Here is a 27,134-nt window from a genome sequence, read left to right as displayed (position 1 = left end):
TGAGTAATTTGGGCATAACAAGGAGGAACATCTGGGTTGAGTAAAGGGTCATAAAAATGAAAGAAGCTATTATTATCTCAAATATGTCAGATGTTGAAATCTTACTAAGAAGGGTTGCTATTAAATTTCTTCCAGCCAGCACAGTCAAAAGATAGATAAGCAAGGTGACCATGTATCCAAAAAGATTTTGTTTCTCAATAAAAGACCATGTTCTGGAAGGGCTTGTCAAAGAAAGTCTTTGCCTGGATATACTTGGTCACAAATAGGGGCTTCACTCTAGTCAAGACTGGACAGATGGTTCAGATGGCCTGAAGAATGGGCTTTAAAGACCACTACCAGCCAAGCAAAGGGGCAGCCGTGCTTTCTTTTGTTTTTTTCTTTTTTTTCATCTTTTTTTTTTTTTTTTACTTATTGGGGTGACAATTGTTAATAAAATTACATAGATTTCAGGTGTACAATTCTGTATTACATCATCTATAAATCCCATTGTGTGTTCACCACCCAGAGTCAGTTCTCCTTCCATCACCATATATTTGATAAGCCGTGCTTTCAAGTGGTCAATCAGTGGTGGTAGCAAGTATATGAGGACAACCTGAAAGCAGGCAGTCCTCAGAAAGGGAGGAGCAGAATTGGCAAGTGGTTAAATGATTATAATTGCCCCAAGTCACTTTGTTCAAGGGGCAAATAAAAAGGAATATATGGTGATGCTAAACGGGAAGCCTCAGGTGGCCTCGTCATACAAGCTGAGGACAAAGTGGTTGTTCTAGTATCTGAAAGTAACAATTCATTTGTTCGTTTAATAAACACCTGTTAAGTTCCATCTATGTGCCAGGCACAGTGCTATGTGCTGAGGATACATTGCTGATTAAGTCATGCACAGCCCTGAACCTCAGAGAATTTGCAGAGATGCATACAGACATAATTCCACCTCTAAGAGCTCTAATGGAAGAAATCAACTCAAATGAGAAACAGCTTATCCAGGTATATTCATGGTGCTAAGGTAACTCTGGGAGAGTCATGAAAGGCTTCACAGTAGTAATATAAGAAGCAGATTGGAAGTATAGCTGGGTGCATGCCAAGTGGAGAAGAGGAGAACAGTAGGACCAACAGCGTGTGTGTGCATTAGCGTGTGCACAGGCACGAAAAGCCACGGTATATTTAAGAAATGGCACGTGAGAAATTCTGTGTACCTGGAGACATATGCACGGTGGGGAGAAGATACGGCTGCTATTAGTTGCCCTGAGATAGTGAAGAGCTTTAAAGGTCGATGTTAAGGGGTCGGAATTTTATCCTTTGTACAATTGCGTGTTAATGACAAGGAGGTTTTTAAGTAGGGATGAGACATGATCAGAGTTATGTTCTTTGAGGAGAAATGGCCATTTTAAAAGCCCTTTGTCAGACTTCTGGTTCTGGACCAAGATGGAATAGATGCACTTCTCCCTATTCGTCTTGCTAAGTACTAAAAACCCTGGGCATTATATATACAACAACATAAGAAAACTCTGGAAAAGCAGAGAGAAGAAGGCAGATTAGCAAGGGAGCTTGAGATCCGAGGAAAGACACAGTTATGATGTGTCTGGGTTTACTTTTGCTTCATCTATCCTGGACTGTGTGCTGGAGAAGCCAGCAATCCAGAAGCACCAATGGCACAAACAAAACAAAACAAAAAAAGAAGAAATGCCAACAAAAGCTGGCTGTAGCTTGGTCTTGTTCTTGTAGAGGAACAAGAAACACCACAGAAAACACCGCAGCCCCACCCCACAACTATCAGCAACGACAAAGTGGGGAGCCTCGACTTTCTTTTGCACCTGGCCGTGATGAGGTATCCCCGAGTGCCACTGTCAGGGTGGCATCAGAGAACTCCAGGCAGGAGCCAGGACTTTCACCACCTTCCAGTGATAATGGCCCTACCCCCATCCCCATGTGTGAGTGGAGGTCACGTGGGGAGCAGTAGGAGGCCCCCTCCCCCTCCCGTGCAGGGTGTTGTCAGTAGAGGCCTGAATGGAGCCAGAACTCCCATTGCTAAGCAGTAATGCGGTGCCCTGCCCCACCCTGCCACAGGTAGCAACCCACACCAAGTAGGAAGCCTGGTTTCTACCACCCACCTAGCAAAGAAGAATGAAAACTTGATCCAACTACATGCTGTCACTTTCTTAAAAGAACTAAACATACCCTTACCATACAACCCATCTGTTGCTCTCCTGGGCATTTATCCTCAATAAATGAAACTTTCTGTCCATACAAACCTATACATAATGTCCATAAGCAGCATGTAATAGCAAAAAAAGAAAGAAGACTGGAAACAGCCAAAATGTCTCTCAATAGGAGGATAGTTAAACAAATTGTGGTACATCCATACCACTGAATACTATACTCAGCAATAAAAAGGAAGAAACTATTGATACATACAGCTACTTGGATGGATCTCCATAGCATTACGCTCAGCGAAATAAATCAGTCTCAAAAGGCCACACACTGCAATTCCATTTGTACAACATTCTCGAAATGACAAAAGCATAGAGATGGAAAACCAATCAGTGGGGGTAGGGGGTAGGGATGGTGGTGGTGGGGAGAGCTGCAGTGTGGTTTTGCAGGGAACACCAGGGAGACCTTTGTGGTGATGGGTTCGTTTTGATCTCGATTGTGGTGGTGTTCACAGAATCCACACACGTGGGAAAATGTCACCACAGAACTACACATACGTATCGTACCAAGGTCAACTTGGTACCTAGGACCTGCCGGAACTATTTGTGCAACTATTTGTAGAACTATTTGTAGATCTATAATTCTTTTATTAAAAGTTTTGCAAAGAGCAAGGGGGAAAGCAGCCTTTTGTTCTCAGTTTGCCAGTTCTAGAAACGGGGGTTGGCAGAAATTTACCTTTTAAATGTAAATCTTTTCTTTTGAGAACATGCAATGGAACCGCACAGTCGGCTGTCTACGTCCACTCAAATTAACATCGAACTCGTCCTCATGCATGCAGGTTTCAGGACTGCTCCCTAGATTCCAAGTTATTACAACCCTGCTCTTCCTAACTAACTCCTTTCTCTGCACGATGGGATGGCTAGGAGATAGCCCTCCTCCCATTCCACAGCAAGGACATTTAGGCTTGGAGAGAACAGGCATGCACAAATCACAAAATGATGGTGGAAAGATGAGATACCAGTTCTCCCAAGGGCAATCAGATTCCTTCCCAGTACCTAGGATAGCTGCAGGACTGCCTACCTGCCTTACACTGCTGCTCTTTTCTGTCTGTCATTGGGAATATGTATTTCTTGTAACATTGTGAAGCAAGAGGAATGAAACAGGGAGAACAGGTTGCACAGAGGAAAGTTGGAAATTGGGTTTAGAAACCAGAAGAATGTGACTTCAAAGAACTATGATGCTTCTCACAAGCACTACAGAAGGTTTTTAAGGGGAGGGTTTTACCAGTAAGATTAAAGAAGGTCTGAATCAACAAACCAGGGCCACACAATAAAGACCAAAGATATTGCTGCTACCCCTAGATGTCTTGGGCAGTCCCCAGATCTGGAGTAACTCTCTTATACCTCCTTTGGCCCAGCAATCCCTTCACCCTAGAATTTCTCCACAAAACTCTTTAGTACTCGCCTCAGATACCCAGCTCTTAGTAAACTGTTGGCATTCCTTATAAAATAGGTGAAGAATGGGCTACAGGCTGCAGAAATCAAGTCTGAGATTGAAATTCCTGGTAGAAACAGTCCTAATCCTAGACCTGCCTTCTGAGAAACAGTGTCAGGCCCAAATCTTCCCTTTTTTTCAGAACTAAATACCATATAAATGTTCACCTTATGTCAACACGTGCTCTAGTAATTTCTCTCTATTTACTGAGCATTGTCACTAAATCTTTTTTTTCCCTTCCTTTTAAGGAACTTGGACAGGTTCTTCCTAGTGTATGACAGAGCTTCAGCCAGGGCGGGGTTGGGGGGGGATGGCTCGGCATCTCTAGAAAGAAAAACAGAGAATTGATCGGTTTCTTTCAAATCCTTGTGCTGCCTTCCAAGTCTTTGTCTATGTACCACACGGAATGAGATTTAAGACACACACAAACCTCAAAATTTACAAATCTGATCATGTTGAAAACAAATAAACTATGAATGAATACACAGCCTGGTTAATTAACAAGTATTTTAAAAGTCAAATCTAAGATTCCTTATGAAAACTTCCAGCAACGCAAACTTAAGAAAGACCCGCATGGTAAGTTAACACTCTTGCTGCATCTTTATAAAAAAAAAAAAAAAAATCAGACTCAATGTAATGAGACCAGCCTTAATTTGTGATGAAGAATCATCTTTCTTTGAGACTATTTGTGATCAAAACAAGGGAGGTTACAGAAAACATTGGGTGCTTCGATGGAAAATTTTGCATTGTCTAGAGGACTCCCCTACAGGTTGTCTGATTTTAGTCTATAGTTGATCTAAGTTGCGATTCTGCAAACTAAATGCCTATGGAAAAGATCACTTTTGCCTCCGTTTCAACTTTCAACATTCATTTATCTGTGAGGTTTTTTTTTTTCAGAACCAGTTATAACATCCGCTTATTTCCCTCATAAGTTAGTCTTTAACATATGTTCATTTAATATCGGTATGAGTCATGATTTTATCTTTTGTTTTGAAAATTATCTTTTAACATATATAAACAATTATCATGCAAGGCAGAAAAAAAAATATGTGCTACATAGAGTTACAAGTAATACACTTTGGGTGGAAGTTTTGCATTGCTGGAAGTTTTCATAAGGAATCTCAGATTTGATTTTTATTAATTAACTGGGCTGTGTATTCATTCATAGTTTATATGGTTGGGCAGGAGGAGTAATTGCTCCTGATTGAGAGACATTAGATAAGTTTTCATGGGACACAGAACTCTAAGTTATCACAGGTGGTAGTAGTACTTTGCCTCAAGGTGAGTAGAAGTTTTTGTTTGTTTTTTGTTTTTGTGTGTGTGTGCGTGTGTGCGTGTGTGTGTGTTTTCCCCCTCTTTTCTGCCTCCCACACACACACACACACACACACTCTGGTTCAAGCCGTTGCTTCTCAGTCTAGTTGTGTAGGACACAGCTCCCTGGCCCATGCTGGTGTGATGCGCCTTGCGCTCCCCCAGCTGAGGCAGTCGGTCGCCAGTCGTTGGTTGGCTGCTCACAGCAGCTCACGGTAGCTCTCACCGGCTGCCAGCCACTCACGCTGGCCACTAGCCTCCCATGGCAGCAAACGGCAGCCCACGGCAGCCCACGGCAGCTCACAGCAGCTCACGCCAACCTCCGGCTGCTCACAGCAGCCCAGCTCCAGAGAGAGCTGTTGTTCACAATCTTAGCTGTAGAGGGCGCAGCTCACTGGCCCATGTGGGAATCGAACCAGCGACCTTGGCATTAGGAGCACCGTGCTCCAGCCACCTGAGCCACCGGGCTGGCCGGTGAGTAGAATTTTAAGACTCAGAATTGGAAGGACATTTTGGGCAAACAAAAAGCCTGCTACGCCTAACGGGCTCTCTTGACACAAATGCTATTAGCCAGCACCCAGCAACCTAGAATTCCAAGAGAAGGCCAAACTCAAGTCTTGCAGGAGCACTGCCCAATTTGGAACCACCCCAGTGAATTTCCCTATATATTACCCTACCTGGCAAGGCTTACCGTCCCAGCTGCTCAGCTGAGGAAAGGCTCCTAGCAGGGACAGGAGCATGAGGCGTGATGGCAACTGGCATGACTGGCCCATCAATTCAAAGCAGTGTGTTTTGAAATGAACATCACAACCCATTTCTTGTACGTCATATAGCAGAACTCAGTGACAGCCTAAACGAATTCCCTACCCCTGTAGGCCAGGTGGAGGGTTGTATGGATCTAATTGCATTTTGTTATTGGAGTCAGGCTATCATTAACAGCTATTAATCTATACATTTCCATTTTGCCAATGGTCAAGAGGAAGAGGTAGGTAACGGGTTCAGAAAATGTAATAGGTAGAAAAATGCATATTTACCATAGTAGGGCATTAACTAAGTCTCCAGCTATCACTGTTAACCTGCGTCAGATGACATTCCTTCAGGAGTAGATTTTCCAGCCTGAGCCACTACCTGAGTCTACTTACCACAAACTTACCATTACTATAGACCAGGGGTGTCCAAACTTTTTTCAACGTTTTTTACCAAGGGCCACATGCAGTAAAATACACAAACAGCCGGGCCACTCACTCGAGGTGAAGTACGTATTGCCTCCCCTGGTTTATTTAAGTAAACTAAATATTTTGGAATTCGCTGCGGGCCAATTAACAATGGATTGCGGGCCGCAGTTGGCCCGCGGGCCGCAGTTTGGACGCCCCTGCTATAGACACCACAGTGTAAACCACTAAATGTTAATCTACTGGACTAACAGCAAACACGTCCGATTTTCAGAGACCATGTCTAGCTACACTACTGATTCCTGTTGTGTTGGTTCAAGCTCCAATCCTGCTGTCCTTCACAGTCTTTCCCCTTGAACTTCCCTTGTTCGTCTCAGTCTCAGCCCTGCTGCTCGCCTTTGTCCTTGTAGTCCCCTCCTCCCAGTCACAGCTGTTTCTGGTCCCCCTTCATCTACTACCCCTGACCTAAGTTACTTGTCAGGTAAGAAAAAAGGAGTTACCTGATATTGGAAAAAGACTCCCTGGCTCTGAACCCTAAAAGACAGAGGTGTATGACAAACAAGTTTTATGTGTAGCCTATAAAGTCCTAATGAGTGACAGGGAGAAAAAGAAATGTGCTAGTCAGTTCTACGGCAAATGCTTTGAGACAGTAGAGGGCCCAGCTGGGAAAACAGGGTAAAACATGTCCCGCCCCCAGCTGAACCATAACTTGGTCTTGGCAACGTAATAATGTGGGTGAATCCTGTGGGTGGATCCTGTTGGATAAGGGAACCTACAAGTTTTCAGCCAGGAAGGCTTTAAATGTAGGCATCGTCTCACAATCTGTTTGAGCAATAAAAGAAGGTGTGCTCATTTGCAACTGAAACGATACGCCCATCCATTTGGCAACCAGGCACTCTCTTCCCTTCATTCTCTACCTTACAAAACAAACTGATTTAATCGTGAGAAGGCTCAGTGTAGGATGGAGCAATGGATAAAATCAAGCAACCAAATGCAAATCAAATATAAATGTCATCATAATTTAGGGACACAGAAAATGTTTCCTCTTAGGCATTCATGCAGAAGGTCAAATTGGATGTCCCTGTGTTCCCATGTCCACCCACCGAGCTCACTCCCAGCTGAGATATCTGAACCATCAAGGATTCCCTGCGGAGCCGTGGAAGCAAAGAAGATCTTGCCTCTTCCTGTACTTACCGTGTCAGTCACCATGCTAACTATTGTACATGCACTATCTCACTGAATTCTCACAATAATTCTGTGAAGTAAGTACTATTATCATTCCCGTTTTGCAGATGATGAAACTGCACACATAGTTTAGTAACTTGCGCTGAAATGTGGTAGAACCAGGATTTAGATTGCGGCTGTGATCTTAAGCATTGCACAAACCATCACCCCACAGCAGCAGGGCCTTTGAAGACAGAGCAAGAAAGACCTTTGACAAGTGACAATTTTTCAATCTCTGGAAGACTCTATTTAGAGGGAACATAGAAACATAAATGACTTTTCTCCTCCCTGAATTGAACCATGTATATATATTCTCTCTTACTCCCATCTCACTCTAAGATTTCAAAGCTTCTTTTACTAAATTATCATTTTGTTCTTTTTTGCATTTACCCTGATGTTCTCCATGGTCTTTCACCCCTGATCTCAACTTTTATATGCCTGGGAATTATAAAACCAGGTGACTGGGTGCCTATCTGATTAGTCACCAGGGTGTGACTTACGTCAGGAAACTTCCATCTAGATCTGGCCTGCTGGAATGAAACTTTCTATTTAATCAGTCTTTTTTACAGAAAGGCCACAAAATGCTGCACCTTCTAGGTTTTAATCACCACCTGAAATCCCACAATTAAAGGATATTATTTTCCTACCTAAACCTATTATTCGGTTGGGGGAGAATAGCTATAATGCTAACAAGGTTATTTCAGGCTCATGGTTTTTAAAAGTAAATTTCTTTTTTAAATAATTCAAATATATACAAAAATAGAGCAAATAAAATAATAAATCCCTGACATACCGGCCACCTAGATTCACTATTAGCAAACTTTTGCTACACTTACTTTATCTATGTCTTACCTTATTTTGTTGAATTATTTTAAAGTAAATCTCAAACATAATTTTATTCCATCCCTATGTACTTTAGTATCCATCTCTGTATAGGTATTTTCTTATATGTCTATAATGCCCTCATCATACCTAACAAAATGAATACCTTAGACTATATTCAAATTCTCCGATTGCTTCAAGGTACCTTTATTCAGACTGTTTTTTTCATATCAGGATCCAAACAAGGTCCATACATGGTATTTGGTGATTGTTACCTCCGTAAGTCTGTCTGAATCTACAGCTACCTCCCCATTTTTAAAATTCAAGCCATTAACTTGAAAAAATTGGATGTTTTCCTATAAAATGACCCATCCTCTGGATATCTGCTTTCTCATGGTATTATTTGTTACCCTCTCCCTATTTCCTATAAATGGAATCCTCACAGCTTTTCTCATATTTTTTACATATTATCTTCATCTAAACCAAAAAACACAGAAAATTATTTGAGTGACAATTTTTTTAATCCTCCCAAGTATGGTATATAACTAGTACCATTTTAAGTGACTAGTAGTTAATTTATTCTATACAATGGATTCCTTTGAGCAGTAGGACTTAATCTTGTCCCAGAACCAGATGAAAAAGGCTTAAAGGTTTGACAATATTGAGTTTCAGCTTTTGAGGGGACAAAAATACTTTGCAGAAGGCACTGTATGCTTCATCCTGCACCGCATCAGGAGGCACTCGTCTGCTTCTCTCACTCTGAGTGTTGTGAGGCTGGATCCGTGGGCTCAGATGACGTCTAATAGTTTCATCCATTAATGATTGCTGGAGGTGTGTTGGGGGTGAGGAAGGAACCTAAGGCAAGAGTTGAGTGTTAACTTCTACCAAGGGCGACCTCATCTTGGGGGCCTGAAAGGGATGCTGACCGGAGCAGTACACCACAAACTGCCTTACTCAAAAGGACTCAGTGACTTCTTCTCCTTGGCGTACACCCCTAGTAGTGACCAGTAGTGCTGAGAGCGAGACCACAGATGGACCGCTCACTTCTGCCTTAAGACGGCTTTAAAAACCGAAGTGAACATATTCAAAGTCTTTCACCAAGAGAATGGGCCTAACATGCCAGGGGAACATTTGTTTTTATCCTCCTCTATATTTCCAACCTCCCAAATCTCTTTTTTTGAGAAGCATGAAAACAAATGTCCAAGATGGGACACAAAGAAACTATGCTCACTACATGTAGAGGGAAAGTAAAGGAAATATTTTGCTTCCCAAAATAGAATCTAAATAAACAAACACAGAAGAGTAATAACAGCCACTTCCTGTATCACACCTTAAATGATTAGACGACATGAAGGCAGAAGTTTCTAGCCACTTCACCCAGCAGGTGGTTGGCAGTCTTATTCCTGTCCATCTAAAGGGAAGGGTGAGGCCGGACAATTAAGTAATATACTGCAACTCGCGTTTCCAGGGCGGAATTCCCGCCCATTCTCAGGAATTTTGTTCACTCTTCTGTTCCCGAATACCAAGAAAAGTTGGTCGGGAAATCAGGAAAATCGGCTCCTTGAACCCAGGTGGTTGGTAGTATCGGCCGTCACTTTGTGGAAACGATTCACCGTGGAGAACAGAAAACAGTTTATATCTCAGGATTCAGGAACGGGAAAGCGAAAAAAATTTCTGAGAACGGGCGGGAATTCCTGCCTGGAAACTCTAGACAGTGCAAGGGAAAGCACACGGCACTGACAAAATCAAAGCATTGGAACACTGTTTTCAGTTGGACTGCCCAGGAAAACACGTTATGTACTAGCTTTCTTACTGTTGTTGTTGCAGGAAAACGAGTACAGGAATATCCTCTGCTACCACCATAACCCTGACATTGCTTCTATCCCGCATGTTCCTGGATTCTGTAAGGAGATAAAGTTCCCTCTGGGGAACAGCACAGCTGAGCTTTCCTGGGGTCAGGCCCCTCTTGCTGGACTTCTGGCCATCCTTTCCTGCATCCTCCTGTTCTGCCCGCCCTGTCCGCTGTGACCGACCGAACTTGCATCCACTCTGACAACAAGATGAGTGCTGGAGTCAGCGTAGAGGAGAATGAACTTGTCCCACCTGAGAATGAACTTGTCCCACCTTATCTCACTGTCCATAGTAAAACATACCACTTGTCCACAACGCAGCATGAAGAACAATGAGATGGAAAACTGGACAATGAGGTCAACAGTATAAAACGTAACTAATAAATTCATAAAATTTAAAAGCTACAGGGAAGACTGAAGTTCACTTAATAGAACCCTCTTATTTGACAGAAAACTGTATCCCAGAGAAACTAAATTGTCTCAAATCACAGTGGCAATGAGAAAATGCAAAACAAAGTAAAACGATGTCTAAAGATCTTCTGAGTAACAATCAAAAACATTAGGTAAAGCTACTACTCATGTAGAAATATTTGGAATTTTTGAAAGACAAATCTGTTCATTTAACAAACATTTACTTAGAGCCTATTATGTGCCAGGCATAGTCTTAAGAACCGGAGGATAGAACACTGAACAAAAACAAAAATCCCTGTCCTCGTGTACAATCTAGTGGGGAAGAGAAAAAAATTAGTATTAAAATATATATAGCTATTTTTTGTCATACAGCTATAAATACCATGAAGAAAGTATGGCAGGGAAAGAGGATAAGAAAACCTGAGTGTGGGGGTAGGGAGGAGGGTTGCATTTTGCAATAGGATGGTCAGGGAAGGCTCTCAAATAAAATACATCTGAATTAAGACTTGAACGAGGTAAGCAAGTAAGGAAGAAGTGTCCCCAGGCCGAGCCAATAGCAAATGAAAAAGCCATGAAGTGAGTGTCCCTGCAATGTCCAGGAAAACACAAAACAATGGGCCTAAGCAGAATGAGCAAGGAGGAGATAAAGCCTCCAAAGTACTTGGGACCAGATTTTACAGGGCATTGTATGACATGGTAGAGTCTCTGGCTTCTCCTGAGTAAAACAAATAGCCAAAGGAGACTGAGCAGAGGAGTGATACAACCTTACTTGTTTCTGAAAGGACTGCTCTGGTGGCGGTGCTAAGATCAGTCTTTAGGGGCAAATAAAGAAACAAGAAATCCAACTAGGAGACTATTGCAGTAACACCGGTGAGTCAGGATGATGGCTCAGGGGTGTTGTGGGGCAGATACTACAACTAATAGTTGTTATTTTGAATATATTTCCAAGGTACAGCCGACAAGGATTGGATGTGGGTTGTGTAAGAAAGACAAAAGTGAAGGTCAACTCCATGCTTGTTTAGCCAGAGCAACTAGAAGGATGGAGTTGTCATTTGCTGAGATGGAGAAGACTGCAGGAGGAACAGATTTTTTTGTTGTTTGGTGTGTGTGTGTGTGTGTGTGTGTGTGTGTGTGTGTGTGTGAAGGGTAGGGATCAGAGGTCTGGTTTGGGATGTATTAAGTTTGGCTGCTGTATTGAAAAAGTTCACAGGGTGCAGACAGAGAGATTACTTAGGAAACATACAATATCCACGAGAGCGATGACGATGGTTTGAACTTGTGATGAACAACCTGAAAATAAAATCTAGAGGACAATTCCATTTCAACTAGCATCAAAAAGAATAAAATACTTCAAATAACTTGAACAAAAGAAGTACAAATTTTATGCTCTGAAAACTACAAAATATTGTTGGAAGAAATGAAACATGACTTAAACGAATGGAAAGACATCCCATGTTTGTGGATCAGGGCAATAGCTCCCAAATTGATCTATAGATTTAATGCAATCCCTGTCAAAACCTCAGCTGACTTTTTTACAGGAGGGTGATGTTAAAATTCATATGAAAAATGCAAGGACTCAGAACAGCAAAACAATCTTGAAAAAGAACAAAGTTGGAGGACTCATACTTTCCAACTTCATAACTTTATGACAAAGCAGTAATCAAGATACTGGAATACGGATAACATAAAGAGCAACGCAATAGAACTGAGAGTTCAGAAATAAATCCTTACATTAGTGATCCATCAGTTTGCGACAAGAGTGTCACGTCAATTCAAAGGGGCAAATAATAGTTTTTTGAAGAAATGGTGCTGGGACAACTAAATATCCTTATGCAAAAGAATGAAGTTGGACCCCTAATAACACCATACACAAAAATAAACTCAAAATAGATCACAGACCTATATATAAGAGCTAAAACTATAAAACTCTTAGAGGAACACATAGGAGTATGTGTAAACCTTGGTTTAGGTAATGGTTAAAGCAACAAAAGAAAAAGTAGATGAATTACACTTCATCAAAATTAAAAACTCTGGTACTTCGAAGGAAACCATCAAGAAAGTGAAAAGACAATCCCTATGAGAAAATATATGCAAATCATATGTTGACAAGAAACCTGTATGTAGAATATATTAACAACTCTCGTAACTCAATAATCAAAAGATAAATAACCCAATTACAAAATGGGCAAACGATCTGAAGAGATTGTTTTCCAAAAAAGTTATACAAATGGGGCAGCGGTCAGTGCGGCCAGATGGCTCAGTTGGTTAGAGCGCAAGCTCTTAACAACAGGGTTGCCAGTTCGATTTCCACATGGGCCAGTGAGCTGCGCCCTCCACAACTAGATTGAAGACAATGGGCTGTGCTGAGCTGCCGGTGGGGCAGCCGGATGGCTCAGTTGGCTAAAGCGTGAGCTCTCAACAACAAGGTTGCCAGTTTAATTCCCACATGGGATGGTGGGCTGTGCCCCCTGCAACTAAGATTGAAAACAGCGACTGGACTTGGAGCTGAGCTGCGCCCTCCACAACTGGATTGAAGGACAATGACTTGGAGCTGATGGACCCTGGAAAAACATACTGTTCCCCAACATTCCCCAATTAAAAAAAAAAAAGTGTTACATTTTTTCATTAAAAAAATAAAAAAATGTATATATATATATGTACAAATGGCTAATAAGCACATGAAAAGATGCTCAACATCATTAGTCATCAGGAAGATGCACATTAAAACCACAATGAGATACCACTTTACACACAGTAGGATGACTATAGTCAAAGAAACAGACAATGACAAGTGTTGGAGATGTGAAGAAATTTGAGCTCTTATACACCTTCAGATGGGAATGTAAAATGGTGCAGCCACTTTGGAAAACAGTTTTCAGTTCCTCAAAAGGTTCAACATATGGGGAGACCGGATGGCTCAGTCGGTTAGAACACAAGCTCTGAACAACAGGGTTGCCGGTTCGATTCCCACATGGGCCAGTGAGCTGCACCCTCCACAACTAGATTGAAAATGAGCTGCCCTTGAGTTGCTGGAGAGGTGGCCGGATGGCTCAGTTGGCTAAAGCGTGAGCTCTCAACAGCAAGGTTGCCGGTTCAATTCCTGCATGGGATGGTGGGCTGCGCCCCCTGCAACTAAAGATTGAAAACGACGACTGGACTTGGAGGTGAGCTGCACCCTCCACAACTAGATTGAAGGACAATGACTTGGAGCTGATGGGCCCTGGAGAAACACACTGTTCCCTGATACTCCCCAATAAAATTTTTAAAAAATGACTGGACTTTTAAATAAAATGAGATTTGTATAAAAAAAGAAAGGTTCAACATAGAGCTACTTACTCTGTGAGCCAGCAAATCCACTCCTAGGTATATACCCAAGAGAAATGAAAATATATGTCCACAGAAAAACTTGTAAACAAATGTTCACAGCAGCATTATTCATAATAGCCATGAAGTAGAAACAGCCCAAATATTCATCAACTGATGAATGGGGTAAATAAAAAGTGGTCTATTCACAGTGGAATATTATTTGGTACTAAAAAGCAGTGAAGCACTGACACACGCTACAACACGGATGAATCTTAACAACATTATACTAGAGAGCATTTGAGATCTTGCTTCCCAGCTTGTCATCAGCTTTGCTCAAATAAGTTCAAATCAACTCTTATAAAAATTAAAAACAAAAACATTATATTAAATGAAAGAGTCCAGTCACTAAAGACCATCTATTGTGTAAACAAATAATATAAATGGAGCCACTTTAAAATGGAGTCAGAGCTGCCATCCCAGAGGCACTGACTTGCATGTCTTCCTCCTGAAACCTTTGGAATGTGAAGACCGGACATAATAACCTTTAGACTGGGCCTACTGCCACACTGTATTCCAAACAACTGTCTGTTATAACAACTGGACTGAAAATTAAAAACATTCTTTAGAATTATCATCACTGTGTTAGCTTCTTGGCACCTACAGAAATTCATTTCTTAGTTTATTAACACCCGTAGAAATTCCTTCCTTCTATTAACAGAATCACTCCCCTTCCCTTTCTCATGAATACCCCTTGCCTTCACTTCATAATCAGAACACTATTTGGCTTTCTGCCAAATCAGTGCTTCCAGAATAGCTATTCTTTTGGATCTCAAACTAATGCTTGTCGCCTCTCAAGATGACCTTTTATTTTGAAGTTAACAATTATATGATTCATTGACATGAAAAGCTCAGAATAGGTAAATCTATACAGACAGAAAGTTGGTGATTGCCTAGGGCTGAGCAGGGAGGGAACGGGAAGCAACTGCTAAATGGGCACGGGGTTTTTCTTTTTTAAAGTTTTTAATTTGTGTAGTTAAAAAAACCCTATATGGGGCAGCCGGGTGGCTCAGGCGGTTGAAGCGCTGTTCTCCTAACGCCGAGGTTGCCGGTTCAATTCCCACATGGGCCAGTGAACTGTGCCCTCTACAGCGAAGGTGGTGAACAATGGCTGGACCTGGAGCTGGGCTGCCGGGAGCCGCTGGCGGCCGGCGAGAGATGCTGTGAGCTGCCTCGAGCAGCCGACCAATGGCGGGAGACCAACTGCCTCAGCTGGGGTGGGGTGGGGGGGCAAAGCAACGTGGTTCAAGGAGCTGCATCCTCCTAGACTGAGAACAACCGCTTGAATCGGAGTTGGGGGGGGGAGGGAGAGAAGGAAAAGGTGGAGGGGTGAAAGCCCCCACAAAATCTAAAAATTATCACTGCAACCATTTTAAGTGCACACTTCAGCGGTGGTAAGTGTATTCACAGTGTCAATCAGATCTCCAGAACTTCTTCAACTTGCAAAACTGAAACCCTGCCCATTAAACATCTCCCCACTTCCCCCGCTCCTAGCAACCACCATTCTACTTCCCGGCTTTATGAATTGTAGCGCTCTAGATTCCTCATGTAAATGCAATCACACAGTATTTGTCTTTTTGGGATTGGCTTACTTCACTTAGTTGAATGTCCTTAAGGCTCATCCATATTATAGCATATGACAGGATTTCTTTCCTTTTTAAGTCTGAGTGATATTAATATTCCATTCTATGTATACCCGGAGGCCAAAAAAATATACACACAATTTAAGAGATGTTATCTATGTATTACTTTTCGAAGTTGAATTGAATTACGGAAGCAATGAGTAGTATGACGTTGGCTCAAAAGATGCTGTTAATCAAATGAATGCTAGCGTCACCATGCGACAGGCAGGACGGTCAAAGAAAATGGCAGAAGCACAGTTGTCGTTCGAGGAGCGCAAGACCATTTTGAAGTGGTATTTGAAATTCGATAATGTTGTGGAAGTATAACAATGGAGGCGTGAACCTCCAACACGCCTAACAATTGCACGCATTCGTGGTAAGTCGGAGACGCATAGTATTGTGTGAAGAAACTGAAACGGCATGCGCAGTGATACAAGTGGACAATTTGGTCAACATTGCTCAAGCAGTAGTTCACCATAATCAGAAGTGTCTGGATGCTGATGGTAGCCACTTTGATTACCAAGTGGTTTTGATTACCACTTTTGATTACAGACTTCTTGTAACTGCAGAAGTCAAACGTGACTTGTAGTCATCTTTTATTATCAGTATATATTGAGTATTACAATTTTAATACCATTTTTTCCTTTCTTAAATTGACTATTATGAATTTAGTGCTACAGTGAATATGAGTGTGCAAATATCTCTTTAAGACCCTGCTTTCAATTCTTTTGGATATGGACTCAGAACTGGGATTGCTGGATCATGGGGGTATCTCTTTACAGTGACAAAAGTGTTCTAAAATTTGATAGTTTCACAACCCTAGAATATACTAAAAACCATTGAATTGTACATTTCAAAAGGGTGAAACATATGGTATGTGAATTATATCTCAATAAAGTTGTTAAAAAATACAACTCTTAAACTCTGACTTGAGGATGTGGTTACTTAAGGATTTTGACTGAACTGGATATTTAATCTTCTTAAATAACCAAGCAATCTCATATTACAGGTAATTTTGATCCTTATTTTCAATGACCTGGCTAGATGTTTAGGTGTTTTTCAGACATAACCTGAATGCTTCTTCAACACTGATCATTAGAGAAAGTATGAAAAAGAAACCGTCAGTTTATCTTTAATTCATAATACTAAACCTTTTCATATTTTGTGAAAATATTTCACAGAAAATACTGTGAAGAAATAACAAATTCATACTAACCATAGCAATTTTTATTTCATCTGCTCTGTAGGTATGCTATTCACCAAATTTTTAAAACAGGGAAATAAGGCAGGACTTGACTCATTTTGACTTCAGATCTAGTTTTTGAAATGTCAGAATTATTTCACATAGAAGATGCTCAAATGACAGTGGGTTTATTTCCCTTCTTTTGGCAATGCAAGTTATAAAATTAAAAAGCCTTATGTGCAATATCACTATATAGGAGAAAAAAGTAATAAGTTAAAAAAAAAAACAGGAGAGAAAGATTTTGAGAAAAAAATGTGTATCAAATTCAGACTCTTCTCATCTCTATTATACACAACTAGAAAAGCGAACAGCCACCTAGATGGCCACTGACATTCAGAAACTCATGTCATCATCTTCTTTCCTGCTTCATGCAGACATTTTCAACTATGTCAAGACTCAAAGATACAATTTTAGAAAGACAACAAATGAAATAATCTCAAAGATTTCTCATGATCTCTTCTGATCAGCACAGCAAAGTAAGAAAAGCCTTACTGAATATTTTTTAAACAATAGATTACATGTGGTTTACAGCAAATAGCCAAGTTTGAAAGTCAACTTTCCATGTTGGTCCCAAGGTGGAGATTGAAACAATGGTTCCATTCTAATTGCAGAGAAAGTTGTTATGTGGGATAGCCTTTCTTTCCAGATTACACATTTTACACACTTTAACAGCTTTTCCTAAATAGTCTCTCATGGTTGATTTTAAGTGAAGGCTGAAATGCTAACAGTTGATTTCAGATTCTTATTAAACATTTTTCAAAGTCCGTCTGTGGGCAGAAGCAAAATTATGAATGGCGCTTCGAAGCGTTGAGTTCCCCTCAGGAATATCACAGGAATTGATGACTGAATGCAGTGCCCGGGTATATGCTGCAAATAAAGGTTTGCATAGTGATGAAGTCAGATTCTAATCAACTCTCCCAACGTCTTTACTATTAGTACTACTTCGCTACCCAGTCTCATAGGTATTAATTTTATCCACTGAATATTTATTGAGTACTTACTACATGCCAAGCACTCTGTGAGAATAGAAAAGATAATGGAGAGGATGGACACAAAAAATAATTAAATTGCAGTGTAATACTTTCAAACCAGAGACATATACAAAGTGTCATCAGACAGAATAAAGTTCGGAATGAATGAAAAAACTATCTAAGGGAGGATGGAAAAGATTTCCAGAAGTGGTAACATTTAAGATGGTCTTGAAGGTTTAATAAGAGTAAAAGAAAGCAAGCATTCTAGGCAGAGAAATGAGTTTGTGAGGTGCAAAAGATATATATATTTTTAAAAAATGTGACATGTACTGGTGTATGACAATGACAAGTTTCATAAGGCTGGAGTTTTGCCTGGGGCCAGAGAGAAAATATGCCAAATATGCCATGCATTTTGTATTGTAAAAAACCTGGAGGTTTTAGAATAGAAGAATGGCATCATCAGATTTGTTTTTAAAATGTAACACTCAGGAGTGATAAGGAACTCCTAACACACAGAAGGGGCACTAGGAATACAAATATGTACAGTATTTTCAGTATGTGCATGAAGCCTACATAATCTCTACATGGGTTGGCCCGGTGGCTCAGGCGGTTAGAGCTCCATGCCCCTAACTCCGAAGCATGGTTCCATTCCCACATGGGCCAGTGGGCTCTCAACCACAAGGTTGTTGGTTCAACTCCTCGAGTCCCGCAAGGGATGGTGGGCAGCGCCCCCTGCAACTAAGATTGAACACGGCTCCTTGAGCTGAGCTGCCACTGAGCTCCCGGATGGCTCAGTTGGTTGGAGCGCAGGCTCTCAACCACAAGGTTGCCAGTTCGATTCCTTAACTCCTGCAAGGGATGGTGGGCAGCGCCCCCTGCAACTAAAATTGAACATGGCACATTTAGCTGAGCTTCCGCTCCCGGATGGCTCAGTTGGTTGGAGCGCATCCTCTCAACCACAAGGTTGCCGGTTCGACTCCCACAATGGATGGTGGGCTGCGCCCCCTGCAACTAGAAACGGCAACTGGGGAGCTGAGCTGCGCCCTCCCCAACTAAGACTGAAAGGACAACAACTTGAAGCTGAATGGCACCCTCCACAACTAAGATTGAAAGGACAACAACTTGACTTGGAAAAAAGCCCTGGAAGTACACACTGTTCCCCAATAAAATCCTGTTCCCCTTCCCTAATAAAATCTTTAAAAAAAAAAAAAAAGTATTTACTGAGCACATGCTATGTGCTGGAATGGCAATGGAACCATTGTTTCAAGCATTTTGTATTCTGAACTATACCCTGGTCACCAGAGTTTGAATCAGTGAACTAACAGGGGCCAGCAGAAACATTCAATGTTGTAAATACTGAACTGAAGGCCTAATGCGTATATGGAGCTGGGCTGGACACTCAGGTTGCAAGGATTAATAAGGTCCATGACCTTGATAAGGTCACAGCCTAGAAGGAGAAATATCTCTGCTTATAGCTAATCATAATACCCTGTAATAAGAGCTGTATGAATAAGATGCTGTAGGCCTAGAAGAAATGAGTTAATTCAACCAGAGAAGGTAGCCTAGATGAGGGGACATTGGAGCTGGGTTTTGAAGGTTGAATAGGTGTTCGTCAGGCTCAAAAAGAGGGAAAGGCATCTCAAGTGGAAGGAAATACATGAACAAAAAATAAATAAAAAATAATCTCTACGTGATGTAAACTACTATGTTTAAGGATGGACAGGAAACAGAAAAGTTAGGGACAGCAGGAAGGACTCCACTTTCTCTAGCTGGGATTCCTGATAAACACAGAGTTTATACTGGTCCTCATTTTCCTCAGCGTCCCCTGGCAGAACTCGCAGTCTAATGTGGATGTACTCATATGTGATAAGAAGTCTATGTTGGATAACAATAAAGTATTTTGGACAACAGAGAATTCTACTGGACAGAGCCATAACTTCATGGTCATAAAAGGCAAACTCTAATATTCTTCCTGGAACCCAAGTTCTCCTCCAGTGGAGTGAGCTGGAAGTACTTCCCTAGCGTAATAGAGACAAGATGGTAACAGATCTCAAAGTAAAATATAACTCACTATAACTATTTTTATTGCCTCAAGGTTGTTCTGTAACGGGGTTATAACAGTCTCTGACACATAGTAAGCACTCAATAAACGTGAAATTACTACAATCACTAGTACAATCACTACCTTTCTTTAATTGTAGGCCCCAAGCATTCCTTTAAGAAACTTACCTCTGTGGTTTTTATAGAAAATACAATTATTGGCACAAGTATCAGGATGAGCATCCCAAAAGTCAGGACCACAGTAGCAGAGTGGAGGTAAAGTAATGTTACACAGCTGCATTTTCTCTTGGATCTGGGCTCTTAAAGCTTCTACATATCTATAAAAATACAGTATAATCAGGCAAAGTGAACCACTAAGAAGAGAATGAGCATGAGTCTTTAATTTACTACCAGCTTTAACTGTTAAAACTACTCCACACCTCTGTGCCTCGACTCTCTCTCTTTGTACTGGGAAATGGCACTGGTAAAAGGCATGCTGTTCCCGAGACGTATGAGGCAACTGAGAAATTTGGTGAAGTTCTGTACCCCCAAAAGTATAGGAAGACACCATGAACTCTGGTACGGAAAGTGAGAACACTGACTTCCTAACAAGTCTCTTCTAGAGCCAGAATTCCACGCACAACTTTTCAAAGTACCTTTGGTATTCCCTTTCTCTCTGTCGCTGTTTTTCTCTGGCTCCTTTTATTTCCTCAAGTTGGAGCTGGGCTAACATCTCGCTCATCTTTTCCCCTGAATATGGCTCTTCATGAACATTCATTCTTAACATCCTCTGCTCTTCAGCATAACGTTGCTGCTCTTTCTTTTTCTTAATTCTGAGAATAAAATCATAACATGGTTAGGAATTTCATGAAATCATTATTCAGATTTAGCTTCTAGGTCCAAATAACTCAAGAAAATTCCCATAAATAAGGGAGTCAGGAAATCAGTTTAACACCCCTAGAACAGCTTCAAAAACTAGTGCTGGCTGATTTGAGTTTATCCTACAGCTCTGGTGTGTGTGTGTGTGTGTGTGTGTGTGTGTGTGTGTGTGTGTGTGTGTGTGTGTGTGTGTGTACATATATACTCTCAAATGGAAATGACCAATGGTTACTACTAAGAGTTTTTCTGTAAGAATCCAAGTACAAGAGCTTTCTCAGGTTAAAACTACAAGTAGACAGGACTTCTGCTTTGGGCTAAAATGGAATAACAGAAACCAGATTTCCCTCCCACCTAAACAACCAAATAAATAAATCGACCAACTGACCAGGCAAAATAATAAGTAAATAAATAAATAAATAAATAAATAAATAAATAAATCACCAATGATTTTCAAGATTCTGGACCTCCTGCAATGAAAGACAATGATCCTTGACAGATGGTAAACAAATGAAGTGAGCCCTATATCTGCCCACGCTTACTGCCTTGAAAGTTTCCAAGCAGCAGAATAGGGCAGGGCAATTGAGGTAGAGCCTTGTGGACTTCCTGAGTTGAGGAGATGGAGCTGAAAGTCCAGGGACACAAAGGCAACTTTTATGGGTATTAACAAACTGGCTCTAAAGTTTATATGGAGAGGCAAAAGTCCTAGATTGCCCCATATTGAAGAGGAACAAGGTTGGACTTCAAGACTTACTATAAAGCTACAGTAATCAAGATAGTGTGGTATTGGTGAAAGAGCAGACAAATAAAAAATGGGACAAAATGGAGAGCCCAGAAATAGACCCTCATAAATACAGCCACTTGATCTTTGACAGGAGCAAAAGCAATACAATGGAGCAAAGAGTCTTTTCAATAAATAGCATGGGGACAACTGAACATCCACGTGCAAAAAATGAATCTAAACACTTACACTCTTCATACAAATAACTCAAAAAGGGTCATAGAGCTAAACAAAACACAAAACCATAAATCTCCTAGAATATAAGTCAAGAGAAAATCTACATTATCTTGGATATGGTGGTGACTTTTTAGATACAACACCAAAGACATAATCTATAAAAGGAACAATTTATGAGGCGGACTCCATTGAAATAAAAAACATATGCTCTCCAAAAGATGCTGTCAAAAGAAGAAGACAAGCCATAGACTGGGAGAAAGTATTTGCAAAACGCACATCTGATAAAGAACTATTATCCAAAATATACAAAGATCTCTTAAAACTCGACAGTAAGAAAGCAAACAACTCAATTAAAAAATGAGCCAAAGACCTGAACAGACATTTCAGCAAAGAAGGTGTACAGAGGGCAAATAATTATAAAAAGTTGCTCCACATCATGTCACCTATTAAAACGGCCAAAATTTGGAACACTGACAACACCAAATGCTAGCGAGAATATGGAGCAACAGGCACTCTCATTCTGTATTGGTAGGATGCAAAATGATATAGCTGCTTTACGAAACATACTCTTACCATATGATCCAGCAATCATGCTAGTTGGTATTTACCCAAAGGAGGTGAAAATACATCCATACAAAACCTGCACATTGATGTTTATAGCCACTTTATTCATAACCGCCAAATCTTGGAAGCAACCAAGATGTCCTTCAATAGGTGAATGGATAAACTGTAGTACATCCAGACAATGGAATACTATTCAGCATTAAAAAATGAGCTACCAAGACATGCAAAGACATGGAGAAACTTAAATGTGTATTATTAAGTGAAAGAAGCCAACCTGAAAAGGCTATATACTGTATCAGTCCAACTATGTTACATTCTAGAAATGACAAAACAATGGAGACAGTGAAAAGATAAGTGGTTGCTGGAAGTTGGGAGAGGGGAAGGGGGACAGACAAATAGTTTTGTAGGACTGAACCCTTAACCTGTAAAATCTATTCTATCTATGGATAGTGTCAGAATTTAGTTGAATTCTTAGACACCCTGCTGGTGTTTGAGAATTGTCTGTTGGTGTGGGGGAATCCCCCCAACACAGGTTGGGATTGAGTCTGGGAACCCAATTCACCATATTAACAAACTAAAATAGAAAAGCTATAGTTGACCCTTGAACAACATGGGTTTGAACTGTGTGAGTCACTTATATGCAGATTTAAATCCATGCATTCAAGGGCCAACTGTATGTGTGTGTATGGATAAAAATTTTCAACAAAAGAGAACTTCCTCAGTCTGATAAATGGTATCTATGAAAAAGCTACAGCTAATATCGTACTTAATGGTGAAAAGACTAAATACTTTCTCCCTAAGATCAGGGATTTTCTACTTTCATTACTTCCATTCAACATAGTACTGGATGTTCTAGACGGTGTAATCAGGCAAGAAAGATAAATACAAGACATCCAGATTTCAAGGAAGAATTACAACTGTCTTTGTTTAAAGATGACATGATCAGCATGTTTAAAAATCCAATAGAATTAAGTGAGTTAAATAAGGTTGTAGGGTACAAGATCCACATCCAAAAATTAACTGTGCATTTCCATATACTAGCAACAACAAAAAATCAGAAATTGAAATTTAAAAACTACCATTTATGGGCAGACAGGTGGTTCAGTTGATTAGAGAGCAAGCTCTGGGCAACGGGGCTGCCAGTTCAATTCCCACATGGGCCAGCGAGCTGCGCCCTCTGCAACTAGAATGAAGTCAATGAGCTGCCGCTGAGCTCCCAGGTGTCCAGATGGCTCAGTTGGTTGGAGCGCAGGCTCTCAACCACAAGGTTGCCGGTTTGACTCCTGCAAGGGATGGTGAGCTGTGCCCCCTGCAACTAAGACTGAACACAGCACCTTGAGCTGAGCTGCCACTGAGCTCCCGGATGGATCAGTTGGTTGGAGCACGGACTCTCAACCACAAGGTTGCCGGTTCGACTCCTGCAAGGGATGGTAGGTTGTGCCCTCTGCAACTAAGATTGAAAGGACAATTTGACTTGGATGGAGCTGATAGGTCCTGGCAAAAACACACTACTGTTCCCCAATAAAAAGTCCTGGAACTACACACTGTTCCCCAATAAAGTCCTGTTCCCCTTCCCCAATAACATCTTTAAAAAATAAAAATATCACTTACAATAGCAACAAAAATATGAAATACTTAGGGATAGATTTGACAAAAGATATGAAAGACCTATACACTGAAATCTATAACTGAGAAAAATTATTAAAGAAGAGCTAAATAAAGGAGAGATACCTTCTTCAAGGTTGGTAAGACTCGATATTGTTAAGATGCCAACTGTCCCCAAGTTACCTAGATTCAACACAGTCACAATCAAAATCCAAGAAGACTCTTTTGTAGAAATTGACAAACTGATTTTAAAATTTATATGGAAATGCAAAGGCCTAGAATAGCCAAGACAACTCTGGAGGGAAAATGGAGGACTAACACCATCTGATTTCAAACATCACTATAAAACTACACTAATCAAAACAGCATGGTATCAGCATAAAGATAGATAATGGAACAGAAAAGAAAGTCCACAAATAAACCTCCACATACACAGGCAACTCATTTTTTTAACCACCTTTACTGAGATATAATTTGCATACCATAAAGTTCACCGTGACCACATGTAATTTGAGAACATTTTTATCCCCTCCATAAGACACCTTGCAGTCAGTAGCAGTCACTTGCCACATCCTCTCCGACAGCCCTAGGTAACTACTAATCTCTCTATCTCTGTACAGTTGCCTATTCTAGATATTTCGTATAAATGGGGTCATACATGTACAATATGTGGACTTTTTTGACTGGCTTCTTTCATTTGTCATAATGTTTTCGAAGTCCATCCACGTTGTAGCATGTATCGTTACTTCTTTCCTTTTTATTGCTGATATTCCATTGTATAGATATACTACGTTTTATTTATCTATTCATCAGTTTTTAGACATTTGGGATGCTTCCATTTCCTGGTTCTCATGAATAATGTTGCTAAAAACATTTGTGTAAGTTTTTGTGTGGATGGTCATCTTCTGTTCTCTTGGGTATATAGCCAGCAGTGGAATTGAAACTCTATGTTTAACTTTTTAAGAAACTAAAAAACTGTTTTCCAAAGTGACTGTACCATTTTACATTCTCCACCAACAATCTATGGAAATTCTAATTTCTATATCCTCATTAACACTTATTATTACTTGTCTTTTTTGTTATAGCCATTGTAGTGTGCGTGAAGTGTTATATCATTGCGGTTTTGACTTCCCCAATAATAATGACATTGAGCACCTTTTCATGTGTTTATTAGCCATTTGTATATTTTCCTGGGAGAAATGTTTATTTAAATCCTTTGTTCACTTCTTAATTGGGTTGCCTTTTTATTATTGAGTTGTAAGAGTTCCTTATATATTCTAAACACAAGTCTCTTCTCAGATACATGATTTGCAAATATTATCTCCCATTCTGTAGTTGTTTTTCATTTTCTTGATGGTTTTTAATTTTGATGAAGTTCAACTTATCAATTCTCTTTTATTGTTTGTTGGACAGCTGATTTTTAACAAATGCACAAAAGCAATGTGGTAAAGAAAGAATGGCCTTTTCAACAAATGGATATCCACATGCAAAAAAAAAATAAACTTCACACCATATATGAAAATTAACTCAAACTGGATCACAGACCTAAATGTAAAACCTAAAATAATCTTTCTAGAAGAAAACAAGAAAATTTTTGTGATCTGGGGTCAGGCAATGATTTCTTAAATATAACACCAAAAGCACAATCTGTAAAAAACAGGAATTCATCAAAATTTTAAAACTTCTGCTCTTTAAAAGACAACGTTAAGATAAAAAGACAAGTCATAGACTGGGAGAAAATTTTTGCAAAGCATATATCTGGTGAAGAACTTGTATCCAAATTATGTTAAAGAACTCTTAAACTCAACAGTAAGACAACAACTCAATTTAAAAATTTGGGTTTGAACAGACACTTCATCAAAAACGATATACAGATGACAAACACCTGAAAAGATGCACAAGAGCTTTAGTCATTCAGGAAATGCAAACTAAAATCACAATGAGATACTACCACATACCTATTTAAACAGCTAAAATAAAACAGAATGACCATACCACGTGTTGGTGACTATATAAGGGACCTTGAATTCTCTTACACTACTGGTGGTAATATAAAATGGTAAACACTTTGGAAAACAGTTTGACAGTTTCTTTAAAAAAATGAAATATGTATCTATCATATGATCTAGGCTTTCCACTCCCAGGTATTTACCCAAGAGAAAAAGTAGCACATTTCCATTAATGTTCTTTGGTGCTTTATTTATAATAGTGCCAAACTGAAAGTAACCCAAATGTCCATCAACCTATGAATGGATAAACAAATTGTGGTCTATCCATACAATAGAATACTTACTATTCATTAGCAAAAAGGAATGAATTCTTTATACACACGACAGGGATGAATCTCAAAATAATCATGCTGAGTAAAAGGAGCTGGGCAAACAGTATACACTGTACGATCCCAGAAAACACGAACTAATCTATAATGGCCTAAAGCAAACCAGCGCTTGATGGGCAGGAGGGGTTAGGAAGGGGCAGGGAAGAGAGGCTACCAAGGGCACGAGGAAACTTTTGATGATGATAAATATGTTTACAATCTTGTCTATGGTGGTGGTTTCATTTGTGTGTGTGTCTGTGTGTGTGTGCGCGCGCACACGCGCATGCAGAGGGTGCCAAAAAAATGTACACACATTTTAAGAAAGGAAAAAAACTGTATTAAAATTGTAATACAATGAATGACACTAGCATTCATTTGATTAACGCCATCTTTTGAGTGAACATCATACTACACATTGCTACCGTAATTCACTTAAACTTCGAAGAGTAACACATAGATAACATCTCTTAAAATGTATACATTTTTTGGCACCCTATGTATATATGTCAGAACATCACTGTTTATAGTTTAAATATGTGCAGTTTATTGAACATCAATTATATGTATTTTAGAAAACACCTACAAGTAAAGAGAAAATGAGCAGCTCATTGAGAAAAATCATCAAAAACCTAAGTAAAGAACTTTTGTTAAGAAATATGACTGACTCACAAACATAACTTAGAAACATACACTGATAATTTTAGTTGCTAAAAATTACTTTGAAACAAATGAGCTATTGTTTCCTGAACAGTAGTGTGAGATCAATTCACACTCATACTTCTTCAATAAATCACGGACTGCTGAAAATTCTGTGCTTCTATCCATTCATGACCAGCTATTTACTCCAGGGGAATTAAGGCCTTCCTTTTAGTTAGATTAACACAGGCATATATTTAAAACCAGGAAGCAGTTCTACAAAGGCTGAAAGAACAGGAACTGGAAAAGTACAAGAGACATGGTAGTTGTGCTGTATGAGGAGCTGAGTCAATACTGATTCTGACAGCTAATCACAGGCCAGCTTTAGGAGAGTGACAAGGCCACTTTAAACAAGGATTTTCTTACAACTGTTCTCCCACGCTTGTTGTTCTTTCCTGAGCTACAACTGCTTAAGTCTAAACTGAGTATTCGCGAAGAGTATAGAAC

General features: G+C 40.1%; 1 protein-coding gene across 4 annotated transcripts in view; it reads right to left on the bottom strand.

The window, feature by feature from the left end:
* Positions 1-16,645: 16,645 nt before the first annotated feature.
* Positions 16,646-27,134, bottom strand: part of CCDC15 (coiled-coil domain containing 15) — a 65,146-nt gene continuing 54,657 nt past the window's right edge. For all 4 annotated transcript variants that reach the window (XM_033097169.1, XM_033097171.1, XM_033097170.1 and 1 more), the window contains 3 exons: positions 20,328-20,504; positions 19,861-20,009; positions 16,646-17,527 (listed from right to left, as the gene is read on the bottom strand). In XM_033097169.1, coding sequence (XP_032953060.1) covers positions 17,406-17,527; positions 19,861-20,009; positions 20,328-20,504 — 448 coding nt within the window. In that variant the 3' untranslated portion in view covers positions 16,646-17,405. The remainder of the gene's footprint in view (positions 17,528-19,860; positions 20,010-20,327; positions 20,505-27,134) is intronic.

This window comes from Rhinolophus ferrumequinum, chromosome 25, assembly GCF_004115265.2.
Source record: "Rhinolophus ferrumequinum isolate MPI-CBG mRhiFer1 chromosome 25, mRhiFer1_v1.p, whole genome shotgun sequence".
Taxonomy (NCBI): Eukaryota; Metazoa; Chordata; class Mammalia; order Chiroptera; family Rhinolophidae; genus Rhinolophus; species Rhinolophus ferrumequinum.
The sequence above is the reverse complement of the archived record's forward strand: the minus strand, read 5'-3'. Positions and strand labels throughout refer to the sequence as shown.